At 42.4% G+C, this 21,223-nt stretch overlaps 1 protein-coding gene across 1 annotated transcript in view; it reads left to right on the top strand.

Annotated features, from left to right (window-relative positions):
- The first annotated feature begins 16,450 nt into the window (after positions 1-16,450).
- The window catches only part of LOC120801887 (transmembrane protein FAM155A), a 77,836-nt gene continuing 73,063 nt past the window's right edge, over positions 16,451-21,223 (top strand). The window contains exon 1 of the mRNA XM_040149213.1: positions 16,451-17,179. Coding sequence (XP_040005147.1) covers positions 16,451-17,179 — 729 coding nt within the window. The remainder of the gene's footprint in view (positions 17,180-21,223) is intronic.

Raw genomic sequence — 21,223 nt, 5'->3', positions numbered from 1 at the left:
ATAATCCAGAAAGTTCACTGAGTGGCAGTTAATTTAACAGTTAAAAAGTAAACTCCCCGAATCAAAGCTGTTGGTTTATGACTATGCTTCATGAATATTAAACAGTGACGTGGGACAGTGCACAAGTCAGCAGGAAACTGTAACTATCCTTTGTATTCTTAATGTTTATTTTGGCCTACAAGAGTCAGCACTGGCAACTACAAAACTATGTTCCTGGGAAAGGAGGTCTCAAAGGTAACAACTGTTCTAATCCAGTCATCCCTAAAGGATGGTCATAATATAAAGTAAAGCATAACTTTACAGCCCATGTTCTTGCTGCTGTGATCTCTAAAGCAGACTTTAAAAACGTTTTTTTTTTTTTTTATTTTATTTTTTATTATTTTTGCCTTGGTGGACTCATAATTGACACATCTCACCAGCGTACAATAAGTATGTCAAATTGTAGATGGGACAGCTGTGACTCTCTTGGCTGCGGACAGGTAGGGTGCTGGGAGAAATGTCCATGGATGAAATGTCCCTTGATGAAAGGACAGTGAGGGCAGAGCGTAAAAAAACCTACACACAACGTTCATCTCAGTTTCTGTTTCCCTGGGAGAATGACTCAACCCAGGCTCTGCTAATTGCTTGTACAGGGTGAGGTCAACAAAATAAACAAAGGTGAGATTACTATGGATTTAAATTGACTGATTGCGCCTGCATGTACTAGAACTGGCAATGACTTTACATACAATCATATGAGCTATCAAACTAATCCGAAAACAAACACGTCATGGAAAATATGAAGCAAAAGGCTTGTTAAATACACATTTAAATATTGTATGTTTTACCCCCTTTTTAGGTTGCCCGTTGGTATTTCTATATTTAACATCTTGCTCACACTCAGTGTGACCTTGGAGGAGACGGACAGATTATATGCAGACTAGCGCAGCTGTTGGCCATTCAGCTCTGTCCTTGAGGTTCGTTGATTTGATTCTGTGGTGTCTAAGTCAGCATCAAAACCCTTAGATGGAGCATGCTGTTCTCTTGTGTTAGATAAAACGTATAGGCTCCCAAGATTAAGTGAGTATACGCTTGAAATATGGTCTCCATACGAAAGCATATGTGTGCCTATTAATTATTGCTGAGGCAGAAATGCTGACACTGCAATAACGAGCCTTTAATATGCAGCATAGATGCAGTGGAGGAGAGGTTTGCTATACACTACTTTGGAGAAGGTGGTTATGTTATACGATGGCATTATCATTGTATACTGTATGATAACTGCCCATACACTGTAGGTAAGTGGGAAAATTCAACACAAAGAAGTAGATATCTGTATATTTTGTTTGGCCTGCCAGCAATCTACCCAGCAAATTCCAGGATTTGATATTCAGGCTTATCTGTTTGTGTATATTTGACATTGATGAAAACCTTTGAGAGCCCTCGCCTTTTCAGAAATACAGGTAATAACCTGCATCAGCCTAGGGGTGTTGTTGCACTGTTGCTTGTATCAGAACAAGGAGCAACACAAAAGGTTTTGGCATTGTGCTGATGTTCGGTTTTTTTTATATTTTTGTTGGCAAAACGCTCCACAGAACTCCTTTTAAGTAAGAATTCACTTGGAAACTCAAACAAAGAGATAGACGAACAAGTACAGACAAACAGACATACACACACACACACACTTGTCTCTTTAGCTTATAGGGAGTGCCGTGCTGCATTCTATTGGATTCAGCTTTTAAGACTGACAACTGGCAAGTTCATTCTCTTACATACTACTCAATTTCCTTTTGACATCACAGTCAAAACATCTATTATGCGCACACACACACACACACACACACACACACACACACACACACACACACACACACACACACACACACACACTAACAGGTATACTCGCACCTCCCATGCACACTTATAAACGCACACTCTCTGTAGCTCCACTCCCGTATCCCACGACTCAATTACTTGAAATATAGCACTCTAAACAGCTGGAGGGCCTGAGCTCAATAATACAAAGTCAGAGCTGCTATAGGACGAGAAGTGACTTTGATGACCTGTCTAGGAATATCATATCATCAGGCCATAGGGACATGCTTATCATTCACCTCATGCTGTGCATCCAATGGCCTCCTCGGCACACCAGAGCAGCTGAGTTTAAATCTGCAAGGCACCCACTTATAAGATGAGAAATTGCACTGGGGTTTAATGCAGATGCCAAGCCAATGATACACATTGATTATTCTGTCATTCAGCATCTTTTATGAATGGTGCTGTGACTTTATCTCTGCATGTGTACGAGTTGCTATAATTGCATATTTGCTTTGACTGTGAAACACATAGTTGAGCTCGCCTGACATCCTCACGAGTGGTTCCTCTTTGGTTTGTAAGTCACCGAATGCCATGCACAAGGTGAGAGATGTGGTGTCCATGGCTACTATGTAAATGTGTTGTACCCTTGGAGACAGAACCTTGCTTTGAGTCAGAGAGGACAGCTACATAATAGCAACAGTAGGAGCTGTTGTAGCTCCTATGGCTCTGTTAAAGTGTCAGTCAACAAGGTTTAATGAGGTTATACATTGTACAGTGACTGCCTTATCAGCTGCACACCTGTGCAACAAAGTGTTAAGTCAAGTCAATTTTTTTTTATATAGCGCCAATCATGCTCATCAACATAAAAATACTATCTGAAAGAAACACCTCCGTGAGAGACACAGAGAAGCTGTCCAAGTACAAAGACCTGGAGATCGAAATCAACAGGATGTTGGGTATGAAGACCAAAATAACACCAGCGGTCACTGGAGCTCTAGGACTCATTAAGAAGGGAATGGAAAAGTTCACCAATCATATCCCAGGCAACATTAACATCTACACAGTCCAGAAGATTGCCCTGCTTTGAACAGCTCACATACTATGGAGGGTACTGTCAGTCGAGTGACATCTTCTCCATAGTTCCTCAGGTCCATAGTTTGGACCCGGTTCTAAAAGATGTGAAACAGGAAGCATGAAAGAAATAAGAATAAGAATAAATAAATAAACGTTCAGTAAATGTACAGTAAACATTAATATAATTAGAGCTAGCAGTCTCCATTAGATTGGTCGAGTTCAAAGTTGTGAAAAGAGACTACAGCCCTAGTCCGTGCATCTGTCTGTGTATGTGCTCCTTTGTGAAAGCTGGGATTCATCCTCCTAAGGTGCAAGGAGTGGTGAGGATTTGGAGACTAATGTTAAAAAAGAAACCATGTCAAATCAAAGCCATTCAGTAAAGTAATAAAGAAGTAATAGCAATGCAGAGGGGAATTACATGTTGAGAGGACATAGTTTCCTATTTGCATAGGATTTCAGGTACTGGGTTTTGTGTTATGATGAACTACCGCTCACAGTACTTATAGTTCGTTCTGTTAAATTCCTTACTGTGTTTAGTATACACACCATGATACACAGGACTTTAAGAAGGATGGTCACCAGATTGTCTAAAATGCTCTTATCATATTCTTAGCATCTTTAGAGTTTGAATGATGCTATCTAAGCCGTCATTAATCTCCTGGTTATTGCTCAACCTCCGCTGATGGTAGAGATAGATAATTAGCACATTTGGAAATTGTTCCAAAAATAAGGATGAAATAATGACTTTCACAGAAGTCCAGACAGCATTCACAGTGGTAACATCAGTTGCCAGAGCCAGAATCAAGCAGTCTTCAAGTGGTTAATTAACGCAATTCATCCAATTGATGAATGAATTGGCGCTAACAGTTTCTATTGCGTCATCAGGGGGGCATTTAATGGCAGTGTTGCTAACTTATCACCTTTATCACTAGATTTACTGACTTTCCAGACCCCTTTAGTGACTGTTTTTCAAAAAAGCACCTAGCAACACATCTAGCGACTTTTTGGACAAACCTTAGCTACTCAGGCTGTCACTCCGCAATTGACTGCACGGCAGCTGACATAGATGTGAATGAGCTTCTAACTTTCTCTCTGAGTGATCATTTTACAAGTAAATATAGCTGAAATCATAGTGCAGCCGTTGTCTTTAACTTACGTGCATGGTGATTTTGTGGAACGATGTTGCGGTTATAAAATCAGGATTTTAGCCGTACAGAGCAGCAAGCATGGAAATGGCTTGTGAGTGACTTGTGGTTAACACGTAGTCTTAATGGGCTGCGTTTCAGTCACCATTTCATACTTGTTCCGTTGTCTGAAAACAGAAATGGAGAAACCTAAAGGATCAAAGCTTTATTGGGAATTTGGCTGTATGCAAATATGACATGAGGGCGTCATGATTATGCTAATTAATGGATTTCGTCATCTGGCGAAGTATTGATCTTCTCATCTAACTCTTACCATCATCCCAGTTACAGTAATATTTTAACAGCTACCTTGTGCCCAGAGTTCATCACGTCGGGAAAAAACAAAACATGTCTTATCTCTGTGAAGGACATTTTCTGTTTGAAGGAGATGCAACCATGAAACAGTGTCGGCAGCAAGCCCTATTTGAAAAAGTGCAATATCAAGGACATGCCGTAATTACAATGTGTTCAATTTGGCCTGTGGATTCTTCAGTCTCTGCAGAGGAATAGAACCCACTGACCTTGAAAAATAGAGCCACATTGTCTGAGTGAAGTCAAGAGGTTAATAAAGGTGGGGTAAACTGCAGGAATTTGAGTGCATATGCTGTCTTGTTGGCGGTGGCCATCCATTTAAAGAGCAAATTCACTCAATTTAGAGCAAGCTTCGTCACTTTGTGGAGGTCAGTCAAACCAGTAATAAGTGATACTTTGAGTTGGTTTGGGAGATCACTCCTGACTGAACTAATACCAGAGGACATGTAGACTCTGGTCGCCAGTAGAAACAGACAGGGTTGCGGTCCAGATTAAAGGTTACTGTTTAATCCGGTGGGGATGGAAAGGCCATCTTTCATTTCTCATTTAATAAGTGTGTGTGTTTGTGCACGTGAATGTGGGTTTGTATGGGTATGGGTATGTGAATGAGCAAAAATGGTCAGTTTAAAAGGAGACTGAAAAATAATTTCTCAAATTTAGGTTTTTGACCTTTGATAAACTGATATGTAAATAAGGCTTTTCAGTGGTGTTTTCATAATACAGATGTTGACTTCCAAACTCACAAATTTAGACCACTTATATAATGGATCTTTATCTTTTAGACTCTTAGTTAAAGATTGCATAAAATAATGACTTTTTTAAACATATAGACACCAGATGAAAAGCTTACAAGATCTGCAAGAATGTTGCTGTACATGCACTGCAATAGAATATGGGTTATTGTAAATACCCAGTACACACACTGCTGTTAATAATTTACAGTATCGTCTTGAAAGCAATGCTTCATGTGATTCATGTGATGCAGCAGTGTGTTACAAATAAAGACTAATAGTTGGGGGCAAATAAGTCTACTAACACCAAACATTGCTTCTTAAGCACTACAGGCATAACAATTATCCATCCATTTAAGACCTTGTAGCGAACACACTGGACCGATTGACCAGTGCTACAATTTGTTTGCCCATCAAGTACACAGCAAGTCACATAAGGCGGCTGCTATAAAATCTGAGTAAATAACCCGGGAGTATGCAATTTTCAAAATGTGACATATTTACCCATACACAGTGAGTCCTCCTGGTAGAAATGGCTGCATAGGGAAAGAGGGAACAAAAAGAGGAACATGTGAAAAGGCAGTAGGGAGAGAGACAAGGAAACAAGAATGATTGAGAGGAAGGGCCAACATACAAGTCCGTGCAGTGATATACGTATTTTTAGTCATGACCCTGTAGTAAGTCAACGTAATAGCCATTGCGCAGGGAGCCATATGATTTAAAGACAAGAGTTTCAACCTGTGAATCTGGACAATATATCACTGCCTCCCGTCCTCCTGTTTTAAGCTATTTTTCTCTCTCTCTCTCTCTCTCTCTCTCTTCTGTCTGTTGTCTCTTTCTGTCGCTTTCTGCCATACACACACAGGCAGACACACACTCCATGGCACCTCCCCTTCTCGCCCCTGAGGCCCGCACAAGAAGGGCTTAATGAAAAGGTACTTTACACTGGCGGCTGTGCACAGGGGAGATATCTTTTAATGTCACTGTTAATGGGAGGAATTAGCAGCGAGCAGGGTGTTCAGTATCTGTGTGTGAACGTGTGCATCCTGATGACAGTGTATGATACCTGGGTAAATGAGTTATAGTTTATTTGTCCTACTGTGTGTGTACGAGTGTGCACTTCTTTGTTAATTCGTCACCCAGCAGTGTAGCTGCAGTTCATGTGCTTGACTTATGTTCCCCAGGCCTCGGCTCTCCAGATCACTGTAAATACAGCCATGACCCCACTGTGACCCCATAAATTAGCCCCACTGCATGATGGGAGCTCCGAAAATCAGATGATGCCGATCTTCTCAAACTGATTTATTTAACTACAGTCATAATTTCAGCATATCATTTATTCTCCCGTAGTCCCCTTCCTTCAAATCGAGTATCTCAGTGGTGCAATGCATCACAGCTCCAGTGAGCCTAGAGGACTACATGGAGGAGGATTGATATCCTTCCATGGATCATTGCTGAGAGGGGCTGTTTAATGGTTACAGCATTAAACAGTTTACATGCTTGACAGAAAGGTGTTGAATGAAATAAAGGCAGATCATGTTGCTACTGTCTTATAATCGCAGCTGATGGAACCATGATACACTGGCGTGGAACAATAGATACTTCTTCAAACTCTGGTTTTACACTGAGACACAGTAGACAGAACTAGTGCAGAATTTATCACTTTTGACCTTTTCCTGAACTTTACTCTGTCTGTGGTAGATATTTACTGAGCCTCACAGAGAGTAGCATGACTGCTGGAGAGAGAGGGGGATAAGTTTCCAAGAGAGAAAATAGGATGGTGGTTTAGGAAGGAAGAAGAACATGAGTGTGCATGTCTGTGACTTGCTGCATCCTCCATATCAAAGCAGCTTTTAGGGAGCAGTTAGCAGAGCTGCAAATGGGCGAATAACACAATTTGCAGTTACACAATCTTAGCATTTATTATGGACCCAGGTTAACTGCTCATCCAAAAAGCCACTTGTGAACACTTGCTAATGAATGGCACTCCTCTTCTGATTGTCTCACTTAGGCATTCATTTTAGATTGCCAGGAGATACACAGATGTGTGATCAGAAGTAGAGCAAGCCACCACAGGGAGAAAGGCAGAGATTTGCACGTGACTGGTAGACTGCAGAGTGTGTCTGCAAAGTCATCTGAGGTCGGCCAGTCTGTGTGATGAGGTAGATGACGCAGAGTAAGGGCTTAGGCCGAGTACAGCATAGTGCCACACAGGGCCGGGTTAACACACAGAACCACCTTTACATACTAGATTAGATAGCCATTGAACCTTGGCTTAATTTGCAGACAAGAAAGCCATACAGAGAGTGTTAATCGGAGAGCAAACATACATTATAACGAGATTTAGAGTCTATAGCCATATATCATCTTTGTGAGGGTGTGCTTGGGTACAGCGATGCTTTGATCTAAAATCACGTCGCTATGTTAACAGGCTGACAATGGCAATGCTAAAGGTACCATTGTCATGCAAAGTTAGCATTGTCACAACACAGGAGAGCCATTCCTCAGGTTGAGTGACCCCCACCACCTCACAGGATGGCCGGATGGGTCAACGACTCACGTGTGACCTCAATGACTCTCAAGGTACTCATGACCCCACAAGGGGTTAAATGCCTGGGACTCCCTACCGGTCAGTTAAAACTGAAGAAGACTGTCGGATGATAGTCGAAACCTGTTCAGAAACCGTAAGCAAGTCCAGTTGCCTTTGTATAGCACTTAGAAATACCATGACGTGGTTTACTGAGAATCTTCACAGACATAATGTTGACCATGTTCACCATTGTAGTTTAGCATGCTAGCATGCTAAAATTTGCCACAACGTGAATGCGTCTGTGTAGAATTTCAAGGAGATCCATTGAATAGTTGTTGAGATATTTTGGTCGGGACCAAAGTGGTGGACTGACAGACTGACAGCATGCAGACAGATGCCACATGGCTTAAAAGGATAAACATGCTGGTCAAGTACCATATGAGAAGCAATGAGTCTGCCAAAAAGAAGCAATAACACATCATTTGTAAAATTATTTTTAAAAAATTCACAGCAAGTAATTTTTGCAATTACGCAGTCAGACAGTGATGACATGAGTGAAATAGGACTTGAAGAGAAGAAACTGGTATTGACAGGTGTGATTAGGCCTGTGGGCTGTGTATTAAAGACCAATTTTAATTTGACTTTTTGATATCCCTAAAAAGATGTATTTGGGTTTAAGTACCAAAAGGCATCTCAATATAGTTTTACATCTCCTCCCTCACGCTTCTCTCTGCAGCTCTAGCAAGAACAGGGTAGTTTGTGTCGGTCAGCCAATCAGAAGAGAGAGACTCAGAGCCTCTCTTCTGATTGGCTTACTGCTGTCTGAGTGACGCGTGGCCGGGCCAACCAAATCGTAGCCCACTACTCACCGGTAAATGCAAATGGCGATAATCATTCAGCGTTGAAATCAGCCGAACGGCCGGTCAAATTCGGAATAAAATGCTCTCGTATTTTTTTTTTTTTTTTTTAAATGGAACTTTAGCCACTGTCTCTAATATTACTAACCTTGGAAAGGCTGTGCAATGATATATTGGCTTCCTGATGTCCAATGACTGTGCAGCGTTTCTTCGACATTTTTCTGTCTTGTATCTTGCTACCTCAGCGATAGAATGGTATCTTGGTGTTGTGTTGTTAATAAAGTTATAACAGTAACAAACAAAAAAACAGGTCGGACGGTGGGTCTGGATGGACCGTACTCTGGGCATAGCTGAGAGTGTTGACGGTTTTGTTGTGACATAAAGTTACAGAAGTCCTGACGGCTAGCGTACAGGCACAAGTTTCTGAATACGCGCTGGGTGCACTTCTCGGTGGACTGAGTGTTTTTGATACTTGCACAGTATCCATATAGCAACGACACCTGGTTTATAATCCAAACAGACATGGAAATGTATCACTTTCTACAATATGGGACTTTTAACGCAGTGGCTTGCTAGGTGATGTTCCATGGCTGCGCATACTAATGCTCGAAGCAGAAGAGAGGAGGAGTGGGAAGGAGAGACGGGGGATTGGAGCAGAGCTACACTGGCCTTCCTCCAGTCCCATCCCAGGCACAGTCTGGGTAATAGCTGTATGTTGAATTCTGTGAACACACCACTCCTACGGGATGAGAGGTGACGGGATCTCAGCACTGGATGCAGCTCAGATTCCACGTTGGCCAGGATTTGACTTCACTCCCGGTTCTTCAAAGGCTGTATTTTTTTTCCCCCTCACTTTCCTGCTGGATCCAGGGGCAGACATATCCCTTTCATCACGAGGTGCTTTTCTCTGACAGCACAGATTAGTAAGAGGCAAATGCATTTAGAAAAGCTAGGCTCATTTCACTTGCTCACACACTCAGCCTTTAAAATGCTTTGCATTAATAAATGGTTCATCCAAGGTCTGCCATTCATTGTCCTATTACATTCAGCATATGTTATTTGTACGTAAACTCAAATCACATGAGGAATACTAAGTTCAAGTGATACCAAGAGCTTTGTGCAGGTGCCGAAGAACAGCCACTTCAAATCATTTTGATCTCTATTTTTAAGTAAATAGAATGTAATGTGAAGACCGAGGGCAATGAGGTGGGGATAAATAGGGAGACAAGGAAAGAATAAGGTACTGTCGGTCCAGCTCAGATTGGTGTTGACAGCAGGGATGCTTGGTGACAGAAACTCTTTGGGCTGGGCCTCAATTCTCTGCTGGAGTGTGGAGCCTCAGTCTCTGTCCCGGAGTTCCTGTAAATCCTGCCTTCTGCTGTTTACATAGTGCTGAAGCGTATGTTACAGGGGCCCGCTCCTTCCATCTGGAGGAAACAAGCCCATGCATTTGGTCCCTGAATTTAAGACTCTGGTTTGATCAAACATGTCAAAAGCACATTACATCGATCTACTAAATCTCTTTTCTTAAAACTACTATGTATAAATTTATGATATTTCTGACTATGGTGCTTAGAATCAATAAGATCCACAGCCATGCTCACAGCAACAATGCTATCAGGCTGATGATTAGCAGATATAATTTTTATAGCATGTTCCCCATCTTAGTTGAGAGTGTCTGCATGGTAACATTTGCAAATAGCAATAAACACAGTGGCTGATGGAAATGTCAACAGTTTTACTGATATTTGGTCATAAACCAAATTGGAATTTTGACCTGCTGGTGGCACTGGATGAAAAGTCAGAGGATCACCAAAAGTCAGTAAGATTCATTTCCTGGGGATCATATAAAATTTCGTAGCAATCTATCAAATAATTGTTGAGATATTTTCAGTCTGGACCAAAGAGTTGCACCGACCAACCGGCAATATCATCCCTAGAGTCGTGCTGCGAGCATGACTCTATGCAATTAAAACACTACCTGTGCACCAAATCAAACACTTGGAGGAAACAGTGGAATAATGCCATATCCTCTTCATCAGGTCTTTATAACCATCATAATCATGCAAAGTCCTTTTCAGTTAAATGTTTAAGAGAATTTCAAATTTTGTGCAAAAAACATCGTGCTGCTTAAAGAGGCAAAGTCCTGCTCTTGTACTGTTATGCTCTTAGAACTAAAGTAAGAAGAGTTACACCCACTGTGTGATTATCATTTCTACAGCCTTCTGGTCCTTTCCCAGAGAGAGCAATTGTTCTCCATGCAAAGGAGTGTAGAGACTGTGAGAGCATCAGGCCATCACTGATGTAACATCAGGGTAAGAGAGGATCAAGACCAACACAGACTGTAACTAACAAATACTGCATATTTAATCATGTTATACACATATTGAACAATGTTTTCATGCATATAGCTGTTGTAAAATGTTGTGATTGTGCTATCACTGGAAGATGCTCTCCACAAGAATGTTTTTACATGATTTAGTTTGTACAATGTGCCATAAGAGAAAGGCAGTATAAATAGGCCGATGCAAGAACATGACATTAGTAGATATTATTACAACACAAACAAGTCTCCTCTTTCATGTATTTATATTCTGTATGTTTCTTTGCCAGAGTAAAAGCTGCCTTTGCTGACTGGTACCTTTCCTTTGAAGCTGGAGGCTGGGTGAACGCAGAGATCCAGATTGCACGATGGGGAATACAGGCCAGGACTCCAGGATCATGGATATGGGAATAGGCAGTGTCCTTGGGAAAGTGAGCTGCCTTGATAAGCTGCTGAGGGATTCCTGGAATGGAAATGGGGTGAGCCAATCGATCAGGAGAGTAAAACCCTGAGGCGGAGCAGAGGTGGTGATGGGTGAGGTGGGAGGTTGAACTGAATGATGGTATTTCCATCATTGCTCTAATCCCCCTCGACTCCAATGACCAATTGAACACTCTGAAAAATTAACATTTGTTTGACCAATCACCCCTCACACACATAAAAAAAAGGACCATTAATTCTGCATACTATATCCCATATATGGAAAATCATGAGTACTTTACACCCTTACATTGATGCATTACATTGCTGACTATTTTGCAAACCATTCTTTTAGATATTTCTGATTTTTAAATTGATTTTTTTCACCTTCCAGGCTGCCATTAGTTTTCATTCATTTCTGTATGGTTGAAAATCAATTGGCTGACTATTGAGACTCTCTGTGGTTGTGCAATCCATCACAGTGAACATCAACAATGCATTTATTTTTGTCGGAGTTATAGTTGTCAGGCAGTACAGTGCAGACGATTCAAATAAATCAGCAATGATAATGGAAAATAGTAAAGCAGACTGATGCTTTAAAATTTTTTAATATTTTAGTCAAGCATTTTGAAGGAGTCATTGACTTATTCCTTATATGTTTTTCTTTCCATTTGATTTTCACACCATACAGAGATATAATAGTTGCTGCTGGAAAGTAAGAAAGATACATTAAAAAGTCTAAAAAGACTATTGAAAATTGTTAGCAATTGTACTGCATAAAGTACACATGGTTTGTAGTTAAGAGTTCAAACTTGCAAAAACAATGGTCCTCTTCGATTAAACAACTATTATATTAATATTACATATATGATTACCTGTCATTACATGACCGAGGTTCCATACTTATGTTACGTGATAGCAACTGAACCGACTCCATTCGCTGATGAAGACTGTGAGATGTGGCTGAAAACTGGTTACTGCAGTTGACCTTGAATTAATATTATTTTATCAAACTGCTACTTCAATAATGATTTTTTTTTTAATGCTCAAATAATAATTATATTTGGTAGCTCACACTTAGATTGTTTGATTCACATGAAATATGTACTACTACAAACACAAGTATGTATGTGTACCTGTATGCACACACATATGATATTGAACATATCTTTGCAGGTTCAAACACTACACTTTTTGTTGAGTAGAACTTAAATCACACTTCTCTTGTCAATTTGGAACATCTACTAAGGACGGTAAGCCTGGGCTGAGGGCGTTGTCTTCTCTGACCAATCAGAGGGGCTGAGCCTGTCTCTTTTTCCTCTCTGACGTCAGGCAGATGAAAGCGAGGAATGAGAGAGAGACTGAGCGAAAGAGGAAAACAGGCTGACGGTGAGCGAGAGCTTAGGGAAGAGTCATATCACAGGAGTTGCAGCTGAGTGGGAGAAGAAGGGAGAGAAGGAAGGAGAGAGATGTGGCAGTGGAAACGAGGAAAGAGATGCAGACAGATCACTGAAAAGACGAAAAAAAAGCAAATATTGAAGAGGAGAGAATGAGGATGAAGAGCATGCATCTTAATGCCAGCTGTAACAAGCGAACAGTGGATGAAAAAGATACAGTGACAGAGTCACTTAAAGAGGACCTTTTCCAAGAGGAAGGTGTGAAGGTTGTAGATTTGACACAAATTGGCAAATGGCCACATGCACAGTTGGACGATGTCATCTGTCTCTTTTCTCTCTCTCTCCATGCTCCTGCTCCTCCTTTGATTGTCAGAGGGTCCAGTCCAGCAACCATCTCTCTCCTCTTCCCTGTCTCCTTCCATCAGGAATGCTGACAGGTGGGGAGAGACATTGCAATGATGAGACAGTGAACATCTGGGTGCAAAAGGGTCTTGACAAAAACTGAAAATACTCATTAAGAAGGAGTTTTTGAAGAAACAACATTGTGGAAACAATACAGAATGTGGTTGCTGTTTATAGATTGAACTCAGTCAGAATCAAAATGACTTAAAAAAGCATCAAAGACAATCCTAGAAAAGGCTCCACAATACACAATACTTCCACTTGGTTATTTTTGTTTTTTTCTAAAATATATTTAAATAGACTTATTTATAAATAGGTTTTTTTAGCTTAATCTGAATTACACAAATGTACTTTCAAGTGCCTTTGACAAGCCAGACAGAACAACGATGTAAAAATAGATATAAAATGGTTTTGATATTGAATCATGCACTTATTATTTGCTTTTGAATTCCTAGAAAATTAAATAGAAAAAAGGAGAGTCCTCAGCTGTGCAAATTACCTTTGCTTTAGCAAGCGCTATCCGTACAGCGAGATAGTACAATCAGTTCCACGCATGTGTGTACAGTTGTTTCAGAGAGGACACACAAACACACACATGTTCCACACATGGATAGTGGACGAGTCGTGTTTGCCAGCCCTTAGTGTTACTGTGTTACTGGCTCGGGATTTAAGGGCCAGCAATCTGCACTCACCTCACTCTTGCCCTCACACTACAGCTGTCTGCTTCACACACATAGATACACACACGGACACACACACGGACACACACACACGCACATACACAAACGCACCGGTAGGAAAGTGTTGGGGATGGTGTCAAATTGACAACTCTCTGTCGTGCCAAACACACACTCTTAAGTTGTTGACTGGCCACCTCACAGGTGCTGAACTAAGACGGGCGTTCAGCTCCAACCAATCATATTGCAGATCTGGAAAGGGTAACTCCTGGCCAGGTTCCTATATCCATATGTCTAACAGAGCTGGGGGGGGGGGGCACATACCCAAAAATAGGATAAAAGACAGAGTATGAAACTGAGCAACTACAGTTAAAGGCAAACTAGACAATCCCTGCCGAAGTAGGACTTCTGTCCCCATGTGGCATGATCACAGTCTCCTGCAGGGATGAATGATGAGCGTTCGAGCACCCCTAGCAACAACACATCAGACGCTTGCCATTACGCCAGCTGCGGTCTCAATTCCAGTTCATGTTCCTACCAGAATCCCGACCCCACATGGTGAACAGTCCCCATTATGATCAGCAGTGAATCAGAGAACAAGGAGTTCAAAAACATCAAGCAAATTGAATCTCCTTACGTGAGCACCTGCTGACATATTGGTGATAAATCAGCAAATTCTGTTAGTGACAAGACTTATTCCGTCCAGTCAGGAAATCGCACAGAAGACAGAAGTGGCCTACATTGCTGACTTTGTCCTTGAAAAGCAGCTTTATACAAAAAGCTTTCTGAATGCAACTTGTTATCTTTTTGATTTTTGTTGGCAGCTTTTTTATTTAGCTTAAACTTTTAGCCTAAACTAAAAACACTCAGTGGAAGGTGCAATGCCATCGACAACACAACGAGAGGGAATAAACAAAATCTGTTCACTGTGTTTGGGGGCAGTTTCACAAAGTAAACCTCTTTGATATGGAACTGGTTAAACTGCAGCCTCCATACAGACATCAGTAAGTAGTTGACCATGGTGCTGAAATTCAGCGCTGAAAGTTTTCCAACAATATGTAACATTTGGATTAAATTCCCTGCAATATTCAATATGTTGTATTGTTGTTTTTTTTTGTTTGTTTTGTTTTGGCAGAGGGACACTGGCCACACTAAATCTAATTGGATTGGTATTAGATGAGCACTTTTCCCTCTCAACCTCAAATTATCGAATAAGCTGCCTCCCACCCAGCTTTAAGCACAAATTAATCAGGTAACCATCTCTTGTCTTATCCCCAATATACAGCCCATTAACATTAAGCAACGCTCTCCCTTCTCTTGAGTAGCACTCCGAGCCATGCACACTGACAATGATTAGTAGCTTTTAGGGTGAGGATAAATACTGTAATTTACTTTCAGCACCCAAAGAGCAACTGCCACCTATCGTTCCCTCCCTCTCTGTCGCGCACACAGGAACATTGCATATAGGGCCATCCTCTAAGTCGTGTGTTTGTTTTAGACCCACTGACCAAACACAGCACAACTGATAAGATGGGACCCACTTGCAGGAAACAGGTACATGATGATATTATGTTGTTAAACCTACAAGCACAAAGCTTATGCTTGTTCAGCTGCTTCCCGCTTGTTCACGGGCTCAAGCCTGACTAGATTTCAGTAGTGTTGTCATAGCCTTAATTTGGGCTGCATCGTAATTTCACCTCCTTTTCATCTGGGTGAGAAAAAAAAAATCAATGTCATTTGGGGATTTACGGTTATGTACAGCCTACACTGTGTGTATGAAATGTGCCAGATCAATGAATCTTAATGACTGTATGTAAACAGTGAGCGTGATGACTTAACTGCATCGTTGTTCTTGTGAATGGACTCTCATCTATCCTGCACCAAAAACAAGATGTCGCCAAAAGTGTGTGTGTGTTTGTGTGTGTGTGTGTGTGTGTCTGTGTGTGTGTGTGTGTGTGCCCTGCCAAGACAATATTTGGCGACTATTACTCGTGGAGAGCAGAGAGGATTGCCAAAGCAGCCGTATCCACCTTTATGTGTGCCCGTGCTCTCTCTCTCTCCCTCTCTCCGTGTGTACGCGTGTGTTTGTGTGTGCGTGTGTGTGTGTGTGTGTGTGCATATAGGTAATAAGCCGCTCCGCCACTGCGCAACGATGGAGCTATCGCAACGATGGAGATGACGCAAATAGACCCAGCTCTCCAAAAAAGTGTTTCAAGACGAACATGGCGGCAACTTAACCGCGGTCCAAGATGACAGTGGCCAACGGGAGAAAGGATTCTAGGCTATCCGCCCAGGTACGGGACAGAGAAACCAGCCTGTGTGCATCGAAAGGGCTCGTTGCTCTGCTTTAAGTGAATCTGCGAACCGAGCGGCGGCAGACGCGCAGCATCAGCACCGAGAGGCTCGCAACAGCTGGTCTCCCTGCAACCCCGACGAGAGAACAGACCCGGGGAGGGACGGTAGGGAGCGGAGGGCATGCGGTCAAAGAGGACGCCGTTTCCCCCCGGAGAGCCATGGAGAAACGGGATGCGGCAGCGCGAAGCTTAATCTGTGCGGGCGCGCTAATTGGATCGGAATAGCACCGACTGCTGCGGGCGCGATAGAGGAGCGCCCTGGACCGGCGGAGGCACGGCACCCCACCGTCACAGAGGAGAACCAACCGGACTCCAGCTCCCCCCAAGTCAATGAGTATTGTGGCAGAGCAGCCCCCGCGGTGGAGTCGGCCAGGGCAGCACTTTCCTAAAATATGACCAGGGGTGCTTGGATGCGTCGGCAGCATGATGAAGGCTTAAAATACTGGTTTGCACCCCGAGAGAACGAGAAGCCATTTACCGAGTCGGAGCGGGCCCAGAGATGGCGACTGTCGCTGGCCTCTCTGCTCTTCATCACCGTCCTGCTCTCTGATCACTTGTGGTTCTGTGCCGAGGCGAAGCTGACGCGGACCCGAGACAAGCGGTCGGACGCGGGGCTTGCAATTACGGACATGGGCGAGTACCCAAACTCCCTCCACCGACACCACATCCCAACATCACCTGACCACCACCGTCTCGCCAGAGAGCAAGTTGTTATTTTTCTAGGGAATACTACCAAATCTCTGTGGCGAATGGACGCCTGTCACCCCGACAGCCTGTCCAAAGACTGCTTTACTTTCACGGACGCGGAGACCGTGTGCCTGGGCCTCTCCGGCGGAGGGGGAAAGGGGACACAGTTGGCGTACGTGAATCTGAGCGATTTGTACCTTTCTTTTTGTAATTCCTACTCACTTTTGGATTTGTTTTACGGGTTTACGAGTCCGGTCGAGAATTGCACCCTGGATACGACCATGGGGATGGACCAGATGGGATGCAGCGAGTGCGTCCGGGCTTATCAGCGTCTTGACCTGAAGGCGGAGGAGAACTACCGGGACTTTGAACTGCTGGTTCAGAAATACGAGACGGATGCATACTCCGTGAGGACGTGCATGGAGGAATGCAAGGTAGGACTAACGAGGCCAGGTCGAGCACGCGCGTACACGCTAGTGCATTTAAGGGGGTGGGTTCACAGTCGTCATGGCAACCGTTGGGCATATCTGTCAGTATATAGGTATTTATTTTTCTGACTTCAGAATGCCATTAGGCTATCCGTGCTTTTACTGCATCATTTGGCCTGTCAGGGTTTGCACGTGTACGCAGCAGCACCTCACGAAAACAGCGTGGAGGGACCAGAGGACAGGTCACCAGATAATCCTGCAGCCCTTCATCATTCTCTCTCTCTCTCTCTCTCTCTCCCTTTTCCTTGTCTCTCTTTCTCAGGCTTTCAAAGTCTTTTGTGAACTGTGGCTGTGGAAGTGCCATTTGACATTTGGAGTAAGGTCCAGTCTTGTACCACAGCTCTAGGAGATGAGGGGAGAGAGGGCTGCTGAGTGGTGCTCATTTCAATATTGTTAATAGCATGCAAGCGATTTCTGCACCTAATCCAGGCTTTGTATTGTCCCCACTTTGCCTGCTGTTCCAATAACATGGCAGCTGTAGAGCACATATATCTCAGGCTCTGATGTTTTGCTTGTCAACAGCATTGCATTGCATACCTGCGTCCACTGACACACAAACACACACACACACACACACACACACACACACACACACACACACACACACACACACACTGGGTCTTGTGTCACCATAGGCATCAAGGCCCACTCGGCTGTGTTGAGCAATGAAAAACGTACCTGTAAACAGAAACAGCGGGGATACATTTGTTAAATTACACTTCAATCTGCTTCATTTGTTGTGCGCTGGACGGCTGCAAAGGCTCTGCCTTCCACAACTGATTAGGGAAATCAGGTCTGTTCATGAGCTCTTCTTTGGCTGAACACACCTGAGAGATGTAAAATATGCAGAGTGGGGGTCTTCCATTAACGGGATTGAGAATGGGTGGTATTGAAAGCATGGAATATTGTTAATGACAGTAGGGAGTATGCCTGACAAAGGTAGCAGAGATTTATGATGAGCCTGGTTTCTACAGTATCTGGTATAGATGCAGTGCATGCATTATCAAGCTGCATATACCATATCTACAGCTTTATTTGTGCTTGGCAGATCAACTTTTCACCTTTGCCGTTCCACGGTGTTGTCTTTTACGCACCGTACCTTGACCAATTTTCTCATCTTGAACAATAAAGTTTAAAAAAAATGTAACGGCCATTCCTATCAAATGCGTCTAATGCCATGGGAGAGCTGCATCATCACCATGACAACACCATCACCATGACTATAACACAGGTCAGGGGATGAACTTTCAAAAGCAGGAAATCTTCCCTTAAAGCCCTAAACTGCCCTAATAATGATTCTGCAACCCCAAGTCATTTCTAAAAGATGGATGTTGTAAAAGGGCAGGTGGTCAGGGTGTTGGTCTGTAAGTGCTGATGACCAATGTGTGTGTGTGAAGAAGGAGAGTTACTGGGAGGATATACTATGGATAAACCTTCACATTGGAATCATATGTTGTTCATATGTTTGTTCATCATGAGTCATACCGTATTGTTATGCCTGTTTGTCAGAGAGTGTGTCCATACATATATATACAGTATGTGCTGTATGTATATGCATGGATCTATTTCTTATACCATCTTATAGCTGCTCCCTTCTTATGGAATCTAATCAGTAGTGTGCATTTGCACTCCTACTCTTTGCTAATGCAATAAGACTCAGGCAGGGCTACAGCAGCCTTTTAGCCCCCTTTAGCCCAATCTGAATTGCTAATCTTCTTCGGTGTTTGTGTGACCTTTGTGATAGCACAGCACCCCAGGCCTGCATCACAAACCACTGCTCCTTGAAGAACCACTCTGTTGGACAATAAACATGACAGTAGACTGCTTGAAATCATAATTATTGACTATTAACTGTTATCTCTCTTATTTCTCTTACTTCAGGCCTCTCGACTTCAAACAACTGCTCGGGGCTTCCTTTCAAACTGTTTCAGTGAATTGGAATTGTAACATTGTATGGTGTTTGCGTGTGCTGTAGATGTTGCGTTTTCATTCCCATGTAAATTTAGGTGATTGAAAAACAGATAGGCATTAAGATGAAAAGAAAGAAGGAGAGATAATGGAATATGTGAGATAAGATGAAGAGGTGACTTTAAAGGGGGTAACAGAAAAAATAACTGAGTTGAAGGTGGGAAAAATTTCACGTCTAGGCAACAATATGAACACATATAAACCATATACACACGCATACTGCACACATAAAAAGACACAACTAGCCTACCAGTAATCATGAACAGTGGGTTATCATCTGTCGGTTATCATCATCACTGAAAACAGTAGTTTTCACCTGGATCGTGTATGGCACTGGGTCTGCCTTGTTTACTGTCGGAGACTGATGTGTTGCTAAGGTTTGCCAGTTAGCTAAGCTGGAAAAATAAAATCAAAAATCATTTCAAAACAAGCCAACTTATATATTTGGATATTTTTAGACATTGCAGACAATAAAACATACATAACATTTTTTCAAAGTTAACTTAAAAATGTGACCAAACTTCATTTAACAACTTGAGCTCCCTTTACGTTAGCTACGCGAGTGATGTCCAAAAAAGGAGTTCGGAAGTCTGTTAAATATCTGTTAATGCTAATGCTATTAAAAAAGGCTGTTGGGTCCCTGATGTTATGCACACGATACATTAGTAGTTAGGTTTTACTTTCTGACATACAGTATGCATGTTCAGAGGAGGCCGATGCAGGATCCGCTTCAATGGACAGACCTCCATCACGTGTGGTATAAATGCAAAGCGAAGCTTGGCATTTTCACTGAACAAAATGCTCAGAAGTACTTTTCTTACCCTTCTATGATATGTTTTCACTATGGTCAACAAATCCCATGAAAAGACCAAAACCAACAATTTTCTTATCCTACCGTACTAACAAGTATTATCACAGTAGTTCAAGCCTGATATATTTTATTCTCCTGTGCCATATAGCTCCCATTGTTGTCGAAAACATATTAAAACACATCAGTGAGCCACTTTGTTGCACTGGGTGAAATGTTTCTTCATTTCCATGGACACTGGCACTGTAGTTTATTTTAAGTCAATCCACATCCTTACACTGTCCTGCTGCTGTAAATTCCCATTACTGTCCCAAATGTGTATTAATCCACAGCTGAAAACAGTCCCCCCAAAATGTACTATTTACTACTTAAGAGTACAGTGCCCAACTGTTTGAGAAAAATGAAACTATATAATAGTGAACAATTTTTTGAAATTTACGTCCTCAGAATAAACAAATGAACGCGGTGTTGAGAGCCACAGACGGGGTAGGGAAGTTGCAGTAACAGCCTTTGACTGTGGTCGCTGTGGCTGTTTCTTGCTCTGACTTGTGGCTCTCAGGCTGCATTTCCTGAAAGTGTGTGTACAAATCCCACATGCATTGCTAAATTAACCATCCCAGACCATAGCCACTACTTCTGCTATTAAATTACTCTGAACCCAAACAAGATCATTTAGGAGGCCTTTTTCACAGAAGACGTTTTGGCATGTCACAATAGGGAAAACAGGCACACAGGTGTAAATAATAAAATGAACGATGGCTGAATTCCATTTAGATACTTTAGTTTCAAGGTCCTGGCATTGTTTGTGCTGGTTCACTGTCACACTGTCATAGCTTACTGTGGAGACTGTCCTCTCATGACTGTTTCTAACCAATAGTTAGTGTTGTTTCTTTAGATGGTGCTAAAACCGTAACCAAGTCTGCTAACCTTAATGAAGTACCTATTTGAACCCAAACCATGATCTTTCCCTAACCCTAACCAAGTTGTTTTTGTGCCTAAATCTAACCAAACCATTACCACAGAATTGCCAAATCAAAAAGAAGGGTTAGCTATTTATTTTCCATCAGTGATTTTCAGCTTTTTATCTCCTGGCATCTGTATGGGTGCCAGTTTTGGAGACGGGGGTCCTGTGGGTTGTGTCATAGGGTAGGCACAAACAACCTATGTGGTTGATTAGCTTGGCGTACTTGTTGTTACTGTGACACACCAATAGA

This window comes from Xiphias gladius, chromosome 16, assembly GCF_016859285.1.
Source record: "Xiphias gladius isolate SHS-SW01 ecotype Sanya breed wild chromosome 16, ASM1685928v1, whole genome shotgun sequence".
In the NCBI taxonomy this organism is placed as follows: Eukaryota; Metazoa; Chordata; class Actinopteri; order Istiophoriformes; family Xiphiidae; genus Xiphias; species Xiphias gladius.
Note: the sequence above shows the minus strand (reverse complement) of the source record. Positions and strands in the feature narration are given on the sequence as shown.